This window comes from Fringilla coelebs (assembly GCF_963513975.1).
Source record: "Fringilla coelebs genome assembly, chromosome: 15".
Taxonomy (NCBI): Eukaryota; Metazoa; Chordata; class Aves; order Passeriformes; family Fringillidae; genus Fringilla; species Fringilla coelebs.
Window position 1 is genome coordinate 11,292,985 of NC_140041.1, and position 18,259 is coordinate 11,311,243.

The 18,259-nt window shown below is 51.3% G+C and overlaps 1 protein-coding gene across 1 annotated transcript; it reads left to right on the forward strand.

Moving 5' to 3' along the window:
* Positions 1-13,479: 13,479 nt before the first annotated feature.
* WNT8A (Wnt family member 8A) lies at positions 13,480-16,786 on the forward strand (the record flags this gene model as incomplete). Its single annotated transcript, XM_084215805.1, has 6 exons — positions 13,480-13,550; positions 13,638-13,671; positions 13,883-14,021; positions 14,920-15,045; positions 15,147-15,289; positions 16,226-16,786. 6 exons carry the CDS (start codon positions 13,480-13,482, stop codon positions 16,784-16,786), a joined length of 1,074 nt encoding a protein of 357 aa, XP_084071931.1.
* Positions 16,787-18,259: the final 1,473 nt, after the last annotated feature.

The window sequence follows — 18,259 nt, forward strand, 5'->3', positions numbered from 1 at the left end:
CCACAGGCTGCTGGGTGCTGCATTTGGTGTTATCAGGCAGATGAGCTGCTGCCTCCCACTGGTACCTGCTGTCAGCCCTGGGCAGGAGACCTGCAGGCACCTTCTCTGGGAACAAAGCAGCAAGCAAACCCATCATCATCCTCATCTAACAGGCAATCTCCCTCAGAAAAGCACCCCTGAGCTGTTCTCATGCAGGATCTTCTCCCATACATGCTGCGCACAGGCAGCCAGATAAGGCTGGGATTCATGTTCAGCTTCAGATATGAAAAGAGCATTTGGAGCAGGTTTTGTGAGCATTTTCCTTCAGAAAAGAATTGCTAATCACTGTGGATGTGCGTGCTGATAGCCATGCACACACACAGTTTCAACATTAGATACCTGTTTTTTCCCCCATTTTATTATCCTTGCCAATGCTAAAGCTGTAAATACAAGAGGCCTGCTCCCTTCTAGCTATGCAGATGTGGGAAGGAGTTGTCATTTTCAGGGTGATCAAAACAACCAATTATGGTTGAGTATGACCCAAGTATGGCTTTGAGTATGACCCTAGAAAATTGGTATCCTGCAGAACCATTATCATTGAATGACAGAATGGTTTGGGTTAAAAGGACTTCTTTAAAAATCATCTTGTTTCAACCCCATACCATGGGCAAGGACACCTCCCACCAGATCAGGTTACTCCAAGCCCTCCAACCTGGCCTAGAACAGGGATGTTCCAGGGATGGAGCAGCCACAGCTTCTCTGGGAAACCTTTGCCAGGGCCTCACCACCCTCACAGGGAAGAATTTCTCTCTCACATCTAATCTAACCCTGCCCTCTGTCAGTGTGAAGCCATTCCCTGCTTTTCTGTGACTCCAGGCCCTTGTCCAAAGTCCCCCTCCAGCTCTTTTGCGGTTCCTTTAAGTGCTAGAAGGGATTCTAAAGTCTCCCTAGAGCCTTCTTTTCTTCAGGCTGTACACCCCCAAAACTCTCTGAGTCTGTCTGTATAGGAAGGCAAAGTTTATTGCTCATAAACAGTTAAGTTTACTGATGGTGTTTTTGTTTCCTGTTTTTCTGCCAGCTATCGAACAGGAAAAGCAAAGTGAAAGTACAGCCTGAGCATAAAATTGAAGATGTGACTGCTGCTTCTTCAGTGGGGTTTTGGCTTCTGAGTTGGGTTGTTGTTTTATTTGGTCCCTCCCACCCCATATTTGTTTCCCATTTATTTTAGGAAACATTTGTTCATCTAATGTTCCCTGGAGAAGTTTGTTTTGTGTTTGTTGAAGAAGATACTATGTATTTGTATTCTTAAAATTTTAACTCCAAGTTCTGTATCAACCCCATTACTTGGCAAAAAAAGAGCAATTTGCTTAAAAATTGTTTTCCTAAACCTCACAATAAACAGGTTTCTTCTGACCAAATGTCTTTGAGTCTTGCAGAAATCAAGCTTACACTGCAACTCCTACTAACATCCCTGCCCCTTTGTTTGCATTTCCTCAGCGGCTCAAGGCTTTGGGCAGGTTGGGAAGGGTCACCCCAGGCACTCACAGGTCCCTTGGCTGGAGCACAGCCCCTCTCCACCCCCTGTATCCTGCAGAATCCCAGAGCCCCAGATGGCAGCAATCCACAGGAACCCCCCTGGCTGCCCTCACAGCAGCCTGGAGCCCTCACCCCCATCCCTTGTGTCACCAAGGTGTTTCATGGGAGCCCTGAGGGACAAACTGTAGGTGCCAGGAGCTTTGAAACCCCCAGCCTGGCAGCAGGCATGAGGGGAAGCCACTGGCCTGCTTCAGTCTTGCCCAGCAATAGATTAGAGGTTCCAGAGACAAGTACCCACTTACAAATTCCATGCCAAAGTGATGGTCGGGCTGAGGACATATTCAAATGAACATTCCAGATGAAGAAAAGGGCTGTAGCACCCTCTGTGCAGCTTTTTTATCTCTCTAACTTGCAAAGATCCACTCAGCCTTGTGATAACTGCAGCACAAACACAGCCTTTGGCCCATCTCATACCAAGCAATACAAGAATGAAGGAAGGTGGAAGGAAGAAAGAAAATTAGGTGATGCATTGAGTTTTAGGAACGAGAGAAAGCAGCACAGGGGTATAAGACACAAACCTTCGAAGCAAGAAAGGACTCCCTACCAATTCATTACTGGTGGAGCAATAACCTCCTCACTGGTCTGCAGAGGACTTGGGAAAAACAGATTCTGGTACCAGCTCAGGGGACCTCAATTACGTGGTATCACATTATCTCTGGAATTAATTTGCAACCATATTAGTAAAACAAATGCTTACTCTGGGCAGATAAACTGCTGTCCCTGGAGCTTTAGTTTGATCCTACTTGTGCTGTGAAGTGAGAGCAGCTCTGTGTACTTCAGCAGGGTTAGTCTGGGCTTGTACCTCCATGAGGTGAGGCAGAGAGCAGCCTACAGGCTTCAGGAAACAGGGGAATGGTTGGGTCCAGAAAGCCTTTGTTTGCTTAAGAGCTGTTTGACACTTGACATTGAATGTGAATAGTCAGAGCTGCCATTAAAAGTAGCAGTGGATCCACAAGACTGTGACCTTTGATGGCAACAGAAAGTAACCAGAGGTGACCAGGAGACCAAAGGAAAACACAGGGCAAGAGGAGCAATGATTTCTGTCAGAGCTTTGCTAATGTGGTAGTGTCCAAAGGGATGAGATTGCTGTTTCAATCCACATTTATCAGTTCAACAGTGATGATGTTTTCTTTTCATGATGAAGGTTTTTTTTTTTTTTTAACATTCTCATTTGAGGACTCCTTGGCACCTGACTCAAAGGGGTATTTATTTTCAGGTCAGCTGGATTTATCAATACTGATTTTTATATAAAAGGTAAGGAATGCTGGGAATGGGCAAGAAAACAGTGCTCTTTTCTTTGTGACTCATGGCCTCCCCTCACTGCTGCACTCTTCAGGGTCAAAGAGCCTCTGACATTATTTAAATATTTGCTTTGATGATGGTTCCTTCACGGAGGAAGCATTTAGAAATAGCATTTAGAGCAATACCACCCATGGAAATCTGTAGAATTCCTACTGTTCAACCAGATTTTATTCAACCTGTTCCTTTCCCCAGGATGGTTTTTGGGCTCTGTATTGCACTCAGCAGTAAGGCCACAGATGAGACTTTCTCCTTGGTTTTGTCCCACGTGATGATCTCCCTCCACCTCTGTCAGTTCAGAGCATCTGCCAACTCACTCAGCAAATACACTGTAAATCACCCAAACCTTCTTTGGCATCACTGAAACAGGGGCTGGTCTCTGTGCCCACAAGTTCTCCCAAAAATCAAAGGTCTGGGCTGTGTCCTCAGCCTGCACTTCTTGGGCAGAAGGGAAGGGAGGTCTGGCCAAAGCAAGAAAACAACAGAGATGTTCTCCTCTTGTGTTTGCAAGGTACAAAGGACTGGCAGCACAGCTCAGGCTTGCCCAAGCACTTGGCTCGGGGCTGCTCCTGGTGCTGCTGCAGGGCTCAGTCTCCCCCCAAGAAGCCTGCTCCCAATTTAGCTGTTTGAATTTAAAGCCTGAAATGGTAAAACCAACATCTCAGTACTTTTATCCACACATCTCACCCCACTAAATACGCTGAGAAGAACTTTAGTCACATTCCCCACCCCTGGATCTGACTACAAAGGCTACAAACACCTGCTCACCTGGAAAAACTCCTCAAGGTTAAAGGCCAGATCTTCCCAGCTTTCCCCCACCTGCCCCAGGTGGAGTATGGCTTTATGGCAGGGCTTGGGGAGTGTTTCTTGCACAACTAGCAGTTCAGAGGGGCTCAAAGTTACAAAAACATAGTTGAGTGCTCTGACTTGAGGAACATCCCTCTCTGCTGCTGGGGGAGACCATTTCAACCCAGGAACTGCATCAGGAGATTAAAGTTTTTCAAGAGCAGGGACAGGTTTGGCTCCCTGTTATCTTAAGAGCATTAAAGGCCTTATCTGTGGGGCAAGCTGGGGACACCAACCAGGAAACTACTTATTACTTCAGGCTGAGAGAGGGAATTTTCATCCTTCCAGGCATTACACAAGGAAATATTTGCTGCTGCCATTGAGAGGGAGCTATGAGCAGAGCCAAGCTAAGCTAAACCGAAGCAAACACCTTACCCACACCTAGGAAACACCTCCTGGGTGTTAACCTGACCTTCACTCCCTGGATGAGCATCTTCCTGCTCCAAGGCTCCCCAACAGTCACCCAGTCCTGGAACTGAGGCCCTTTCCCAGCCTCCATGGTGATGGGCAGCTGACCTGGAGACAAGCTCATCATTAAAGAGAGCCAGCCAGGTGGGAAACTTAAATTTTTCTGCCAATTAGCAGCAGCCCCTTGCTGTTATGTAAAGGTACATAAACAAGGTGTTACCTTGCAACTGCTCCAAAGGAAAAACGCCTCCTATGCTAATGCAGTTACAGGAAAAAAAAAATATCATTATATGCAGATAAACACCCACCTTCTTGGCATCACCATGAAGCCAGTTTTGCCCCTGAATCCCAGGGATAGGGCCAGGCCTCTCAGGATCTTGGCCAAGTCCACCTGCCCCTGTGAGTCACCTCTAATTGCTGTGCACAGTTGCAGCAAGCCCTGGCTGGGCAGAGGAGATCTGCATTCCTGTCATTGCTATACCAAAGTGAGTTGATTTAATAAATCTCATTAGGCAGGCATTTGATAGCAGTGAAAGCCAGGCAGAACAAGCCCTGAGCCTGGTTCTCCTAGGCAAAGGGCATTTGTGTGTTCCACCACAGCTGGAACCTGGGGAAGGCCCTGCAGGTTCTGCCAGCCCCAGCTCGGTACCACAGCCAAGTCTCAAAGCACATGTGGGGTTTTTTCAAATATATTTGAGTGTTCTCTCTCATTTGGGTCATTAGCCCTGTGACTGCTGAGACATGCCACAGCTCTACAGTGATGAGGGCAGCGGGTTTTGGCCAGTGCTTGGCCACCACAACAAAAGCTGGGATGCCCGTGCAAGGCCAAGGCTGGAGAAGCCTTGGGAAAATGCCTTTGTGTGCTTGTTCTGCCCTAAGAGCTGGTCCGGATGCAGCAGAGACCTCTCCTGCCGAGAGAGGATCAGGGAAAGAAACCAGGGAGATGTGAACAAAGGAAGATCTGCAAAAGCTCTGTGGGATCAGGAGTCTGAACCACACCACGTGGGAAGGAGGTCAGGACTGGGAGTGCAGCCAGGGAGGTGCCCACGGCAGCAGAACCTCCGGGCAGAAGAAGCCAGGGTGGTTCTCGTGCCTCTGCCTGGCTCACCCCTTGTTTTTCCAAAAACACAGGGTGAAAACAATAGTCTTTTGAAAAGAACTAACCTTCTGGTGCCAAGCTGGGGGAGCCTCCCACACTGTGCAGGGGCAAACAAAGGCTCTGTGTCCTCCTGGAGCCCTGGCACGGGCAGCCAGCCCCGGCCTCGCCACCTGTTCCCACCCAGAGCTGTGGCTGCCCCAGCCCATCCAGGGCACCGAGGTGTGTCCAGCAGCACAGCCTGCAGGGCTGGAACGTGAGAGGCAGGCTGGGGCTGAGCCAGGCTGTGTGGGAGCAGGTGTGCTGGGGGTGTTTCTCCAGCTCCAGCCCAACACCGCTCAAACTGACAGCAGGGAAAGCTCTGCTTCCATCTCCTGTGCCCGGAGAGGCGGCTCCGTGTGCTCGCTGCCTCGTCAGGAGAGCTGGCTTGGGAAGGAACAGTTGCTGGGGATGGTTGGTACACATCTTGTAAGCTGTGCTGACAACAGCTCTTGACAACTCCTACCATCAACTGCAAATCTCCCAATGCTTCGTGTTTGCTTCAAGGCCCGGGGCCAGAATTCATTCAGTCAGTGGGGAATTGGGAAGGAAGGAAGAGGAGGGGGGAGCAAAAGGGGGGTTCTAGCTGCTCTAGTCAAACTTGAAAATGAGGTCCCTAAAGGCTCCAGCAGTATTCACTGAACAAAAAGAATGAGAATTTTAAAAATTTTAAAAAACTATCTCAGGAATTTTAAGTTGGTCTCCTGAATTCAGAAGCCAACTCAGTATCAAGTTTTTGATTTGGTGAAGTTGCAGCAACAAGGGAGGAAAAAAATTGTGTGTGACTCCAAGTGGGTGTTTTCAAACAGCATCTTGTTTGGGGAAAATAATCCTCCTTGGTCTGCTTTGTTTTCTCATGATGCTGGAAATAATTCTTCTCCTCAGAGAGAAGAATTGGGGTTTTATTTTTCTATCTAATCACGGGAGCTACCTCAGGTCACGCCTGACCACAGCTGGTTCCCCCATCCTTGCTAGCATTGGGAGGAGTCACCACCACAAAGTGTTAAAAGAACATGTGTGCAGGTCCAAAATCACACATTTCATTTAGCAATGAAGAAATCAGGCATGAGGAGCCTTGGCTGAAGGTGTGTGCCTTTGGGGCTGAGCCCAAGGGCAGTGATGGAGGAAGCAGGGATGCCCTGGGGCAGCAGCATCACTCCCACTGCCAGGACCCTTCTATCCAGGGAACAGGAATCCCGCAGATTCACCATTTTATTTCTGCCCTGTCCAGGCTCTTATTTCAGTGGGATCTGAGTGACCCAAGGCCATGGTGCTGCTCCTGGCCATGTGCATGGACAGCAGCACGGCCCTCACCCAGCGCCAGGGCAGCAAGGAGCACGGGCTCCAGGAGGGAAGAGGTGTCACACAGCTTGTGCCAGCTGCAGCCCCCCACCCTGGCAGACATCCCCAGGAACGCTGATGACTTTGGGGGCATCAATCCAGAGCCGGATGGGGCAGTGACAATGCTGTGACCCTGGGGCAGGTGGGTGCTGCTGGAGGATTCTCTTGCCCACCCAGCTCCATCACAGCCACATGAACCACAGCAGAGGGCCTTTTTACTTTTTTTTTTCTTTTTTTTTCCCTCAATACATCTTGAAAATCCCAGGGCTTGGCCAGCCAACCCAAGTAATGAGCACGGGAAACTCCAAACTCCGCAGGGGCTGCTCGGGCAGAGGGATTGCTGCACAGCTTGGGGTGCTCGGCTGGGGACACTGCAGGCTGTGCCACCCCTGTGTCCCCGGGCACTGCCAGCGGGCACGGGGCGTGCGGGACGGTGTGCGGTGCGGGGATGTCCCACAGGGGGGAGCCTTGTCACCAGCCTGCGGGGACACTGCGGGGACACTGCCGGGACACTGCCGGGACAGTGTGGGGACACTGCCGGGACACTGCCGGGACGGACAGTGCGGGGACACTGCGGGGACACTGCCGGGACACTGCGGGCACATTGGCGGCACACTGCGGGGACACTGCCGGGACGAACATTGCGGGGACACTGCGGGGACACTGCCGGGACACTGCGGGGCCATGCCCAGCGCCAGGCCCCTCCGCTGCCGGCCGCTGGGCTCGCTCCCGGCGCTGGGGCTGGGCTCCGTTTCCCCCCCGCCAGGTTAACAAAGCGAACCGCGTTCATCCTCACGGGGCTGGGCAGAGATCCCTCCAGAACCGCCACAGCTCAGGTGTTCAGAGCCGGTCTGGGATTTACCGAGCGAATATGATCAAGGAAATCTGTCTCTAAAGGGTGTCACTGGGAGAAATTCACCCCATGGAGCGTCCTCTCTGTGCCTGGAGGATGCTGATGGGCTGAACCCCTGACCAAGATCCCCACCTTAGACATTCCCATTGGATCAACTTTAAACTGAACAGCAAAGGCCTAAAACTGGTTTAGTAAAACCAGAGACCTCGCAGAGAGCTGTCATCCCACTCTGAACTCAGGTAACACCTGAGCTGTCTCCTCCTGCCTCAGAGATGGAGAAGGGCATGGCGCTGCCAGACTGATGGAAGCGAGGTATGGACATGGCATCAGTGCCCAGCTGCACTGAGAAATGGAAATACAGAGCTCAACCCTGTGAGAAGACGGGCAAAACAAGAGGGGTTTCCTTAGGGGAGCCACAGCAAAGTGCCAGAGCCCAGGTGGCCACCACGGGGGCAACAAGCCCCAGAGCAGCTCAGGCTCCCCACTGCCTTCGTGGGCAAAACTGGTGCCAGAAGCAACTTTTCTCCTCACTTTGTTTTTAGCAGAAAAACTCAAAGAATTTTTTAAGTTGCTCTCAGCCCAGATTCCTCCAGAGGAAGCCACAGGTTTCTGCACTTGGAATCACCTCTGTCCAAAGAAACAAAGATAAGTTTAAAGAAAATATTCATGGCTCAAATCACCATTTTCTTCTGTGAGTTTCAAAACCTCCCACACTGCGTGTGCCAGACAGAGCCAGCAGCAACACCCATATCATCCAACTCAAAATTTAAGATCTTTGGACTTGACCTGTGACATGAAATGGATGGGGGACAGGAGGGATGACAGAGCCTCAGCCACAAAGGGGTAATACGAGGACCCATGCTGGGAAAGGATGGGGAGCTCCACATGAGCCAGGTTGTAATCAGTTAATTTCACTTGAGTTTGGCTAGGAATAATTAAGAAGGATGTGATAATTTTCCTCTGTATCAAGTGCCCAATCTCTTCCTGGACAGGCTTTCACCTGGGAGGTGACACCTTGCCAGGACAGAGATCTGGTCCCTGCATGCATGCCCAGGCAGTAACCTATCAGCTGCACTGATTCTGTTTGCATGACACTTCCTTTAAAGAGGGAGGGAAAAACAAAACACTTGTCCCTGCTTTATAAGGCTGCTGTGTAAACAGCCCTGTAGATTTTGGGGGACACACCTAAAGGAGGCAGGTGAGGTGAGGCTGATGAGGTCATGGGGCGGCCAAGTGCTCTCTAGAGCTTTCCCCAGAGAGATGGGCACTGCTGCTGGCAGGGTGAAATCCCCCTCCAGCCACTGTCCCCAGTCAGTTGGGCTGGAGGAGTCCTGACCCATCTCCCAGCCCTTCCTCCCCACTGCAGTAGGGCCATACTCATCCACCTCCTTCCTGACACATGGTGAGCCCACAGCAAGTTAAATCTACATTTTGAGCCCCTTGCTCTGCCTTTTGTTGATGGAATAAAAGTTTCCCCACCCCTACTTTCTCTATTTTCTCATTTCTAGCCTAAACACATCATCCCATGCACAGAGATCCAAGAGTTCTGCAATGCTCTGAGGCCTTTTCTACAACCCAAATCAGGATGTTCCTTTGACAGCCCTTGCTGGGAAGGATCTATGTCCCTGGCCAGTTTGAGTCTAGAAAGATCAGAATTTGGTTCCAAGCCTCAATTATTTTTTTCTTTCCTAGAACCAAAAGGTACAACCCGGAGCTTCCTGTGGAGCTGGCTTCTATCCCAGGATGTGTTTCCTTCAGTAGCAGAGGCTCTTACCTTGGACTTGATGAAGTTCCCTGCTCACCCCATCACACTGCACGAGGCTGTGCTGGGAATCAGGGTCAAAATTAAGACAGAAAAACCAGGTGCATTGGTATAGCTGAGGGCACAAAGTGCTGCTGGGAGGCAGCAACTCCTTGGGATAATTTTTTTCACTGGGAAAACACACCCTAAGCTGGCTCCGTTGGGTGGTTTAATCTTGTTTTCAGTAAATATTGGGCTGCTTCTGTGTGCCAAAACAGGCATGAAGAGAACCAAGCCTGTGGGGTAGGTGTGGCACAATACCTGATTCCAGTTACATCTCCATTCCCAATTACTATTCATTAATCAAAACATATTCATTATACAGGCAAAACTCCCCCCAGTGTTGCCAGGTCCAGGGCTTGGGTCCCACCTCTGTTTGCTCCTGCTGGGAACTGCAGCAGCCCACAGGGACTGTGCAGCAGGCAGAACAATGGGAACATATTTTCCCCAACACAGGAAGTCTGAGAAGACTAAAAATAAAAATTCCTAGAAGAGCTGGGTGTGCAGGAGGGCTGCCCCACAGCTGCAGGGCTCTGGGGTTGTGCAGCACGGGGACACATCCCCTTGGCTGTGTACAGACCAAGGGGCTTGGGGGCTTCCCGGGGCGAGCAGTGTGGGAGAGCACCATAAAACATCCTGCACCTCACCACTGAGGGGGTGGCTTTCTAATTACCCAGGTGGGTTTCTATTGTGAGGAGGGCAGCAATGCAGGATTTGACGCCAGGGCTCTGAATGTGTCACCTGCCAGGGGCAATTTAGCAAGTGGCCTGTGCTTTATTTTCCTGTTGTCCACAGCCACGGGGAAGCACAAGCCAAGACCCCACCCTGTGGGACCTGCCACCCTGATAAACTGATTTACATCTTGTCTGCCTTCCCTGAAAACCCACATTGTGGTGTGAAAAGGGTTTTGTGGGTGTGTGGGGCTGTATATGCTATTGTTGTCTCTTTAATTAGGGTAGATACCAAAATGCTTTAGGATTTTGACCATCGCATGAAAAGCACTGCATGTTTGGCTACATAGCACAAAAATAAGAAACAAAGCACCAACATTTCATCAGTTAAGTGGAGGGGTCCAGCTGACACTCAGGACACTGCTTTGCAAGCAGCCTGTCCCTCAGCATCACTTGGTGCGGGCTGTGGTGCTGCCTCCATGCTGGGCAGCTGATGGCTTACGAGGTCCAGGCTGCCCAGAACCACAGACAGTGCACATTCTTCATTACAAGGTAAATTCAACAGAATTTGCCTTCCAGACAAAAGCAGGTCTCTAGGCAGTGGGAAAATCAAAGGCAAACCAGCTTCAGCAGCATTTCTCAGATGACCCACAGGGGTGGGTCACCATGGGGTGACCAGTGGGCTGTTCCCATGGGTACTGGGGGAGCACCCAGCCCTGCAGCCTCCAGAGCCCAGCTGGGCTTGGCCCACGTGTGCCCAGTGACTTACAGAGCAAAGCACCAAAATCAGGTTCTAAACAGCTCTGCCCAGTTCAGCTCTGCCACTGATCCACCCCAAGATCTCCAGACCACCCGTTCCTGTGCCTCAGTTTACCCAGCTGCAAACAGAGATGTGTACATTTAATCTCTTCTACTGCAGGGACATTGCACAAAGTGGTCTATTTATTAACACAGCAAGACCCAAGTCTGCTTTTGCCTAAGGTGGAAGAGTCAAACAGAAATAGAATTGGGATGAGTGCACTCATTGCTGGGTACCCTGCAGAAGTGCTGGCTCCTGTCTGCCAGGCCTGAGCCGTTAATGTGGAAAAAACCTGGAGCAGCGTGGGGAGGCTTGTCCCAGCACGCTGCTTTGTTTGCTGACAACTAGTGCAAGTGACAACGTTATGAGTGACTTTTAAGATGCTGTGACTTTAATTAGAAAGGACATTTTTAATAGCCTGGGCAAAGAGCTGTGTGGTCCTGCCAGCGGCTGCTCGCGGCACAGCTCACGCCCAGGGACGCTGTTATTCCTCTGGCATGTGATAGCAATATCATGTGTGAACTGACAGAGCAGACATGCCAACATTTTTTTAGCTGCACAAGCTGTCTCAGACAAGAAAAAAACCCATCTAAATGGCCTCAGGGGCATTTACACAACCCCCCAAAATTACCTGTGTGCACGCAGAAAATGCACGCAGATTTCCAAGCCATATGCATGGGCTTTAATCAATGAGCTCCCCTGATACATGGGAAACAGTTCATTCCCAGTAATTGTCCTTTGACAGCACTAACAAGTAGGATCTGTTTGGGATGGTAATGATTAAAATGCTGACTCACAGAGGGTTTTCCATGCTGGTGGGACTGCACCAGCTTTGTGCTCACTTGGAAGGTATTTTGCATCCCTGCTTTTTAACCAATCTGCAATTTTAATCCTCTGGTTACAAACGGGTTGTTTGTGGCTTTGCCCAGCTGACTCCAGGTTTCCCTTGTGCAGAGTCTGGAGGGAGAGGGCTCTCCCCTCACTTGCTGAGGGGCAGCAGGGCAGGGAGAATTCCTGTGCCTTCTGCAGCTAGGAGCAGAGAGGAGCTGGTCTGTCTCCAGGCAGGAGAGAGAGGAGTGACAGGTCTCCAGCATCAGGAGCTGAGACCACAGACCTGCTTCAGACACCAGCTGTGAGGTGTCAAACCCCAGGGCAGGTTGCTGGCTCTGCAGGGCTTTTGAGCATTTCATGGCAGGACAGAAAACTACCTCTCAAAGGTATTGAAGTGCATCCCCCTGCCTGGCCATTGTGCTGCTGGCTGTGGCCACTTACCTGCATGGGAAGATGGGGTTTGTCCCTGTTTGTCCCTTTCTGCTTGTGGGGCAGCTCCCCAAGTGCCATGTCCAGTGCAGACCCATTCCCTTGGACCTCACTTTGCTGCCCTTTCATCAGTCTCCTTGCAGCAGCAGTGATTAACTCAGGGAGGTGGGTGTACCCAGAGCTGTACCCCAGGGTCAGTCAGGGAGCTGAGAGGAGGAGGAAAAAGGCAGCACCTCTGCCTGCCATGGGGCCAGAGAGTCATCATGGACAGATGCTGTGCCCGTGTGCCATGGGACAGTGACAGGCAGAGCCAGGGGGCTGTTTGTCACTGCTGGCACAGCACAGCACTGCTTTGGGGCCGAGTACCACACTGTCCCTGGAGCAGCCAGGATCCCTGCCCAGGGTGAGCCAGCCCCCAGTGGGACCATTCACCCACAGCAAAACAGACCAAGAAGTTTCCACCATCTCGCCATTCCTCCATCAGCTGCATCACAGCTCCTCACAACTCTTAATGGTACCGGCTGTACTACCAAAAGGCTTTTTGGGTTTCCTCTGATAAGGATTTTCCTTTCCCATGCCCGGATGATGGCTCAGCTGCAGCAGAGGCCCCTTGTTCCACTCAGGCTATGGGCAGCTCCTGCCTGGAGCAGCAGCTGTGCCTGCGCTGCAGCAGCCTTCACCAAAAGGAAATTGCCAGTCCCAGAAAACTGCTCCCCTAATTACAGCGTTGGATCATGGAGAAAACCACATAAATTATTCACACAGTGTTCCCAAGCTGCAGCCCTGTAAATGAGAGAGATTTCCAAATGCTACCAAGCCACGCTCGCTGGTATCAGGATGGAGATGCAGAAACTTTCATCGTAAAGAGGAGAGAAGGAAAATTCCTGCCATTAAACACATCTCTGCAAACCAAGGAGACCTGGGAGGTCTATCCCCTGTAGATTTTTACAGAAGGGTTGTTAAAACTCCTCGGGGAATTCTCATAGGAGGGAGCAGGCAGATAGCAGGGGAACTATAGAAATGCATCTGCTTGTTATTTCAGAGGGACGTGGGGATGGAGCCTCTGCTGGCGAGCAGGGGATGAAAAGGAGAAGGCAAGAGGACTTGGGGCCAGCAGAAAGGGATGGCTGGTGGCGGGGAAGAGAGTTAAAAGTGTCCCATTGTTAGGGAAGTTTGCTCTCCTTCAGACCATCCCTCTCCCAGGGACACCCGCCGCCTTTTGAAGTGCAACCTTAGGCGGTTCCTTGTCACCCATTGGAGCGGGAGCTTTTTTATCACATTAAGTCATTGGGTAGCAAATGAATGGGGGGTTTTGACTATTCACAACTTCACCTTATAAATATCAGGCTTGGAAGTTCCTGCAGCTTTGCTCCATCCCCATAGCTCACCTTGGGAAGGAGTGGAGGGAGGTGGCCCTGCTTGTGCAGAGACCTGCGGTGTGGAGAGCTACGGAACAGCCAAAGGGATCCAACCCCACTCCTTGTGACAGCCATGAAGAGAAGCACCCTCCTCATCCTCTCCATCACAGGGGTCTACAGTGCCATTCTCCACACAGCAGCATGGTAGGGTCCAACTCGGTGGGAAGGGCATTTTTTAGAGATGCTCTTCAGCCTGTGGTAAGGTGATTTATTTTATTTTCTCTGTTTCAGGTCTGTGAATAACTTTCTGATGACAGGACCTAAGGTAATTAACACATGGACTGTCAGGAATTTAAATGGAGTGATTTTGTATTGCAAATGGGAAATAGTGCTTTCCAAGGAACCAGACTTCCCAGAGCATATCGGCTCCAAGTCCTGCCAAGTACAGAGGGAAAGGACTCACAACCTGCTTATGTCTGTTTTCACTGATAAACGCTAAACAGGGCGGATTTTAACCCCGCTGTTTCCCGTGCCAGGCTTACCTGACGTTCTCCAGCAGCGTGGCGGCCGGGGCACACAGCGGGATGGAGGAGTGCAAGTTCCAGTTCGGCTGGGAGCGCTGGAACTGCCCCGAGAGCGCCCTGCAGCTCTCCACCCACAACCGGCTCCGCAGCGGTGAGTGCGCCGGCACCTGCGGCCCCGCTCCCTGCCCGGGATGCTCCGGAGAGAGCCGGTGCTGCCGACAAACTGATGGGAAAGGGCCTTCCTGTCCCAAAAATCACAGCTGTTTCTCCTTTATGTGTGTTAACTGATGTCATAATCAGCACTAACATTTTCCTAGGGATCCCAGGCTCAGTGTTTCCTGCGGTGCTGCTCCATGGGTCTGCTCCTACCCCTTTGTGTGCAGCATCCCGGGGAGTGCAGTGCTAGAGACACCCGAGCTTCCAGCGGGGAGAAGTGCAGGAGAGGCAAAGGGAGAAACCAGAGATGTGCACTAAGAAACTGCCTGCATAAGAAAGCTGTGGATGTATTTCAATATCAGCTATTTCAATAGGCAGAAGTCTCCTTTCACCCAGAGCAGCATCTCTATTTGAATCTCTTCAGAAAGCCAAAAAGGACTACACCAGGAGTGTGAGAGCAGACAGCTGTTAGCACAGGTTCAAAGGATCAATGACCATTTTCTCTAGCAGACAAGATCAAAGCACAACATACCCCCAGGCAGGGAAGGACAGAGAGGAACTGAGGGCCAGGTGAAAGGAGAATTAACTCACCTTGGCCAGAGCAGGACCATGGCATTTCCTTAAATCCTACCCCTGGCAAGAAGTTCCATCCCCTGTATGGACACCTGCATAATATGATAGCAAATTGCTGTACCCTGTCATGATCCTGAAAAGATCCAGTCATGAGCATTTCATTTCTGTAGCACCTTTCCTTCTGCACAGAGCCTGTGGGTATTTTCTCCTTGCACCTTCGCAGCGCAGGAGATCTTCATTCCTGATAATCCGGGATTGATGTCCATATTTGCATGTGACAGCTTTTGCATGTGACAGCTTCTTTCCCTCCTCTCCCCCAGCTACCCGGGAAACCTCCTTTGTGCACGCCATCAGCTCGGCCGGGGTCATGTACACCCTCACCAGGAACTGCAGCCTGGGAGACTTCGAGAGCTGCGGCTGCGACGACTCCAGGAACGGCCGCGTCGGTGAGTGCCTGCCCAGGACAGACTGACCCGTCCCTCTGTCCCACACACAGCCCCTCAGGCTGCAGGGCAGCTCGGTGCCTAAGCCTGTGTCTGTCCTGCAGGTGGCCGAGGCTGGGTCTGGGGAGGATGCAGTGACAACGTGGAGTTTGGGGAGAAGGTTTCCAAGCTCTTTGTGGATGCCTTGGAAACAGGACACGACACCCGCGCGCTGATTAACCTGCACAACAATGAAGTTGGGAGACTTGTAAGTAATAATAATAGTCATAATAGTAGTAATAATAATGTCTATATTGAAAACAAGATCTAGGCTGTTCAGGTGCCCATTTTCAGGCCCCTGTGAAAATCCAGGCCTGGTAGTGCTTGCATGGGGGAAAAAACACAGCCAGGATCTGGCCTTGAACCTCAACACAGTAAGAGCTGCTCCCCCTTCCAGCTCCTGCAGCTGTGTAATGCAGTTAACTGCTGGCACACACCACTTATTCAGAAATGCATGGGATTTGTGCTCACCTCTAGGCTTGTCTGGTCTGTGAAACAAAGGCAGAACCGCCTTCCTTACTTTCTTGCAATATGCATTTCCAAGCTCTTTGGCCGGGAAGCCAGGTGTGAGCTGGCCCTGCTCACAAGCCAGCCAGACTCGCCCCTACTCCTGCCTGGGCCGTGGAAGCTCTCAGCATCTTGCCAAACCTCCTTGTCTGTAAAAACAAGGATGACAACACTTAACATACCTATCTCATAGGGTGTGTCAAGGCTTAATCTCACATAGATACCAGTGATTGGGACCTTATAAATATCAGAGGGAGATAGGCAGATAATATCTGTGAAGTGCTTGGCCTGGAGGAGATGCAGAGAGGTTGGGTATGATTATTCCAAAGCAGTTTCACACATTTTGAATGAAACCTCTGAAAGGGACATGGGTTGATGCTGGTGAGTGGCGTGAGAAGGGCATGACCTGATAAAGGCACTTTTTTCCTGGTCTGGATTCTCCTGGAAGGGCTGGGGACAATAGCTTGTGCCCACTTAGCTCTGGGACAGATGTTTTCCTGTAACTAAGAGTACCAGCTCTTGGAAGGACCTGAAGTCATGCCAAGCACAAGCCACTTTAGATGCGGTGTCCCCGCATTATAAGCGCTGTAGAACCTGATTTTGAGATTTCCCAATTTCTTCACCTCATCCCACCAAGGCGGTGAAAGACACAATGAAGAGAGCCTGCAAGTGCCACGGGGTGTCGGGCAGCTGCAGCATCCAGACCTGCTGGCTGCAGCTCGCCGAGTTCCGCGAGGTGGGCAACTACCTGAAGATCAAATACGACCAAGCGCAGAAGCTGGAGATGGACAAGCGGCGCCTGAGAGCCGGCAACAGCGCCGACAGCCGCGGGGCCACGGCAGAGACCTTCCACCACATCCACGCCACCGAGCTCGTCTTCCTGGAGGACTCCCCCGACTACTGCACGAGGAACGCCAGCCTGGGCCACCACGGCACCGAGGGCCGCGAGTGCCTGCAGGGCGGCAGGAACCTGTCGCAGTGGGAGAAGCGGAGCTGCCGGCGGCTCTGCACCGAGTGCGGGCTGCGCGTGGAGGAGCGCAGGACCGAGGTGGTGTCCAGCTGCAACTGCAAGTTCCACTGGTGCTGCACCGTGCGCTGCGAGCAGTGCCGGACGCTGGTGGCCAAGCACTTCTGCACCCGCCGCGACTCGGCCGCCCCCAGCCACAGCAGGCAGAGGAGCAGGGGCCACAGGAGATAGGGGAGGATTTTCGGTGTCCTCACGCTGGGGAAGGAAGGTTGGGTGTGCGCCATGTGAGGTGCTGGGATCTCCTGCGGATGTAGGAAGCACAAGGCTCGGGTGCTGAGGGACCACGGTCCATCTTGCTTCCACGTTTTTCCCTCAACATTTACCAGTAGCTTCTTTCTTCTCGAGAGTCACTTTATCTGTGTGTCGGACAGAGGGAGGAATTCTGGTTTATGCGGGCTCAGCCCCTTGTGCCCTTGCCAGTGGGTCTGCCCATGACAGCAGTGGGGCTCCAGCCCCAGCCACAGCGGTGGGGACAGGTGCTGTGGCAGGTCCTGCCAGGTGATCCCATCCCTGCAGCCTGGTCCCCGCTGTTGGTGCACAGCAGCTGCTTGGCAGCATCTCTAGAGGAAAACTTATGCACTTTGTGATGTGAGAGGAGGTTTGACAGTGTCGTGGTGTGTATTACCATAGCTGCAGCCTTTTGAGGGCTTTGAAAAGTTTACAGTCAGTGTTTACATATTTCCCTCCCCACCTTTTTTTTCTCCTCCTTTTTGAATTTTGTATTCTGGCACAAGAAGCCTTGCCCCAGATAGACACTAGCTTCATGTATTTGTATTGGATAAAATTAAGCATTTTACAGTTCCTGTACTTTTTTTTGTTTTTGTTTTAAATTAGCAGATAAGAATTCAGAATTCTTTATGCCTGATGTTGTTTATTAATAAATTGTATTATTGCTTAGCACAATCTGTTTTCAATATATATTTTAAAGGCATCCTTTAAGAGTTAGATTTTGGCCTGTATTTTGCAATAAACCACAATGAAAATAATTGTCTTTTTCCTTTCTGGCTTCCTAGCTGTATGATTTTAGGTGCAAAAATTGTCCCTTTCTGTGTAAAACCCAGCACTTCCAGGAATTTCCTCATCATTAATCCAAAAGCCACCGAGGGCAATGAGTTCAGTAGCTGGATCTCAGTAAATTGGCTCCAGTCCCCGGAGGGTTGGCTTTAGTACCTATCGCCGTAATCTCGCCCTTTCCAAGTGCTGAGTATGCAGACACAGCCCGGCTAAGGCCGATTCTGAAGCTCCCAAAGTCTCCTTAATTTGCCTGGACCCGACATCCCCCAGACAATGCGAGGCTGCCCCGCTTTGATGTGGAAAGCGTCACCACCGGCACTCGCTGCGGATTTCTTGGAGGCACGAGAGGAGCCCTTTGAACTGGAGCAGGGGAGAAAGCTTGGGGACAGTTGTGAATGTGTCTGCTGGTTCCCTGCTGCTCCGGGTGCCAACAGCTCGGGGAGGGCAGCAGGGGACAGCGCTGGCTGCTGCTGTCCCGGGGCAGCTCCTGCTCCTTGCCCCAGAGCTGCTCCGGAGGCTGTGCCATCACCCACGCCCACGATGCAGGGCGAGGATGCCCGGCCAGGGGAGGAGGAGGAGAGGCAAGTGTAAAAATCAGCCCACAGCTCTGCCAGCACGTTGCACCCACTC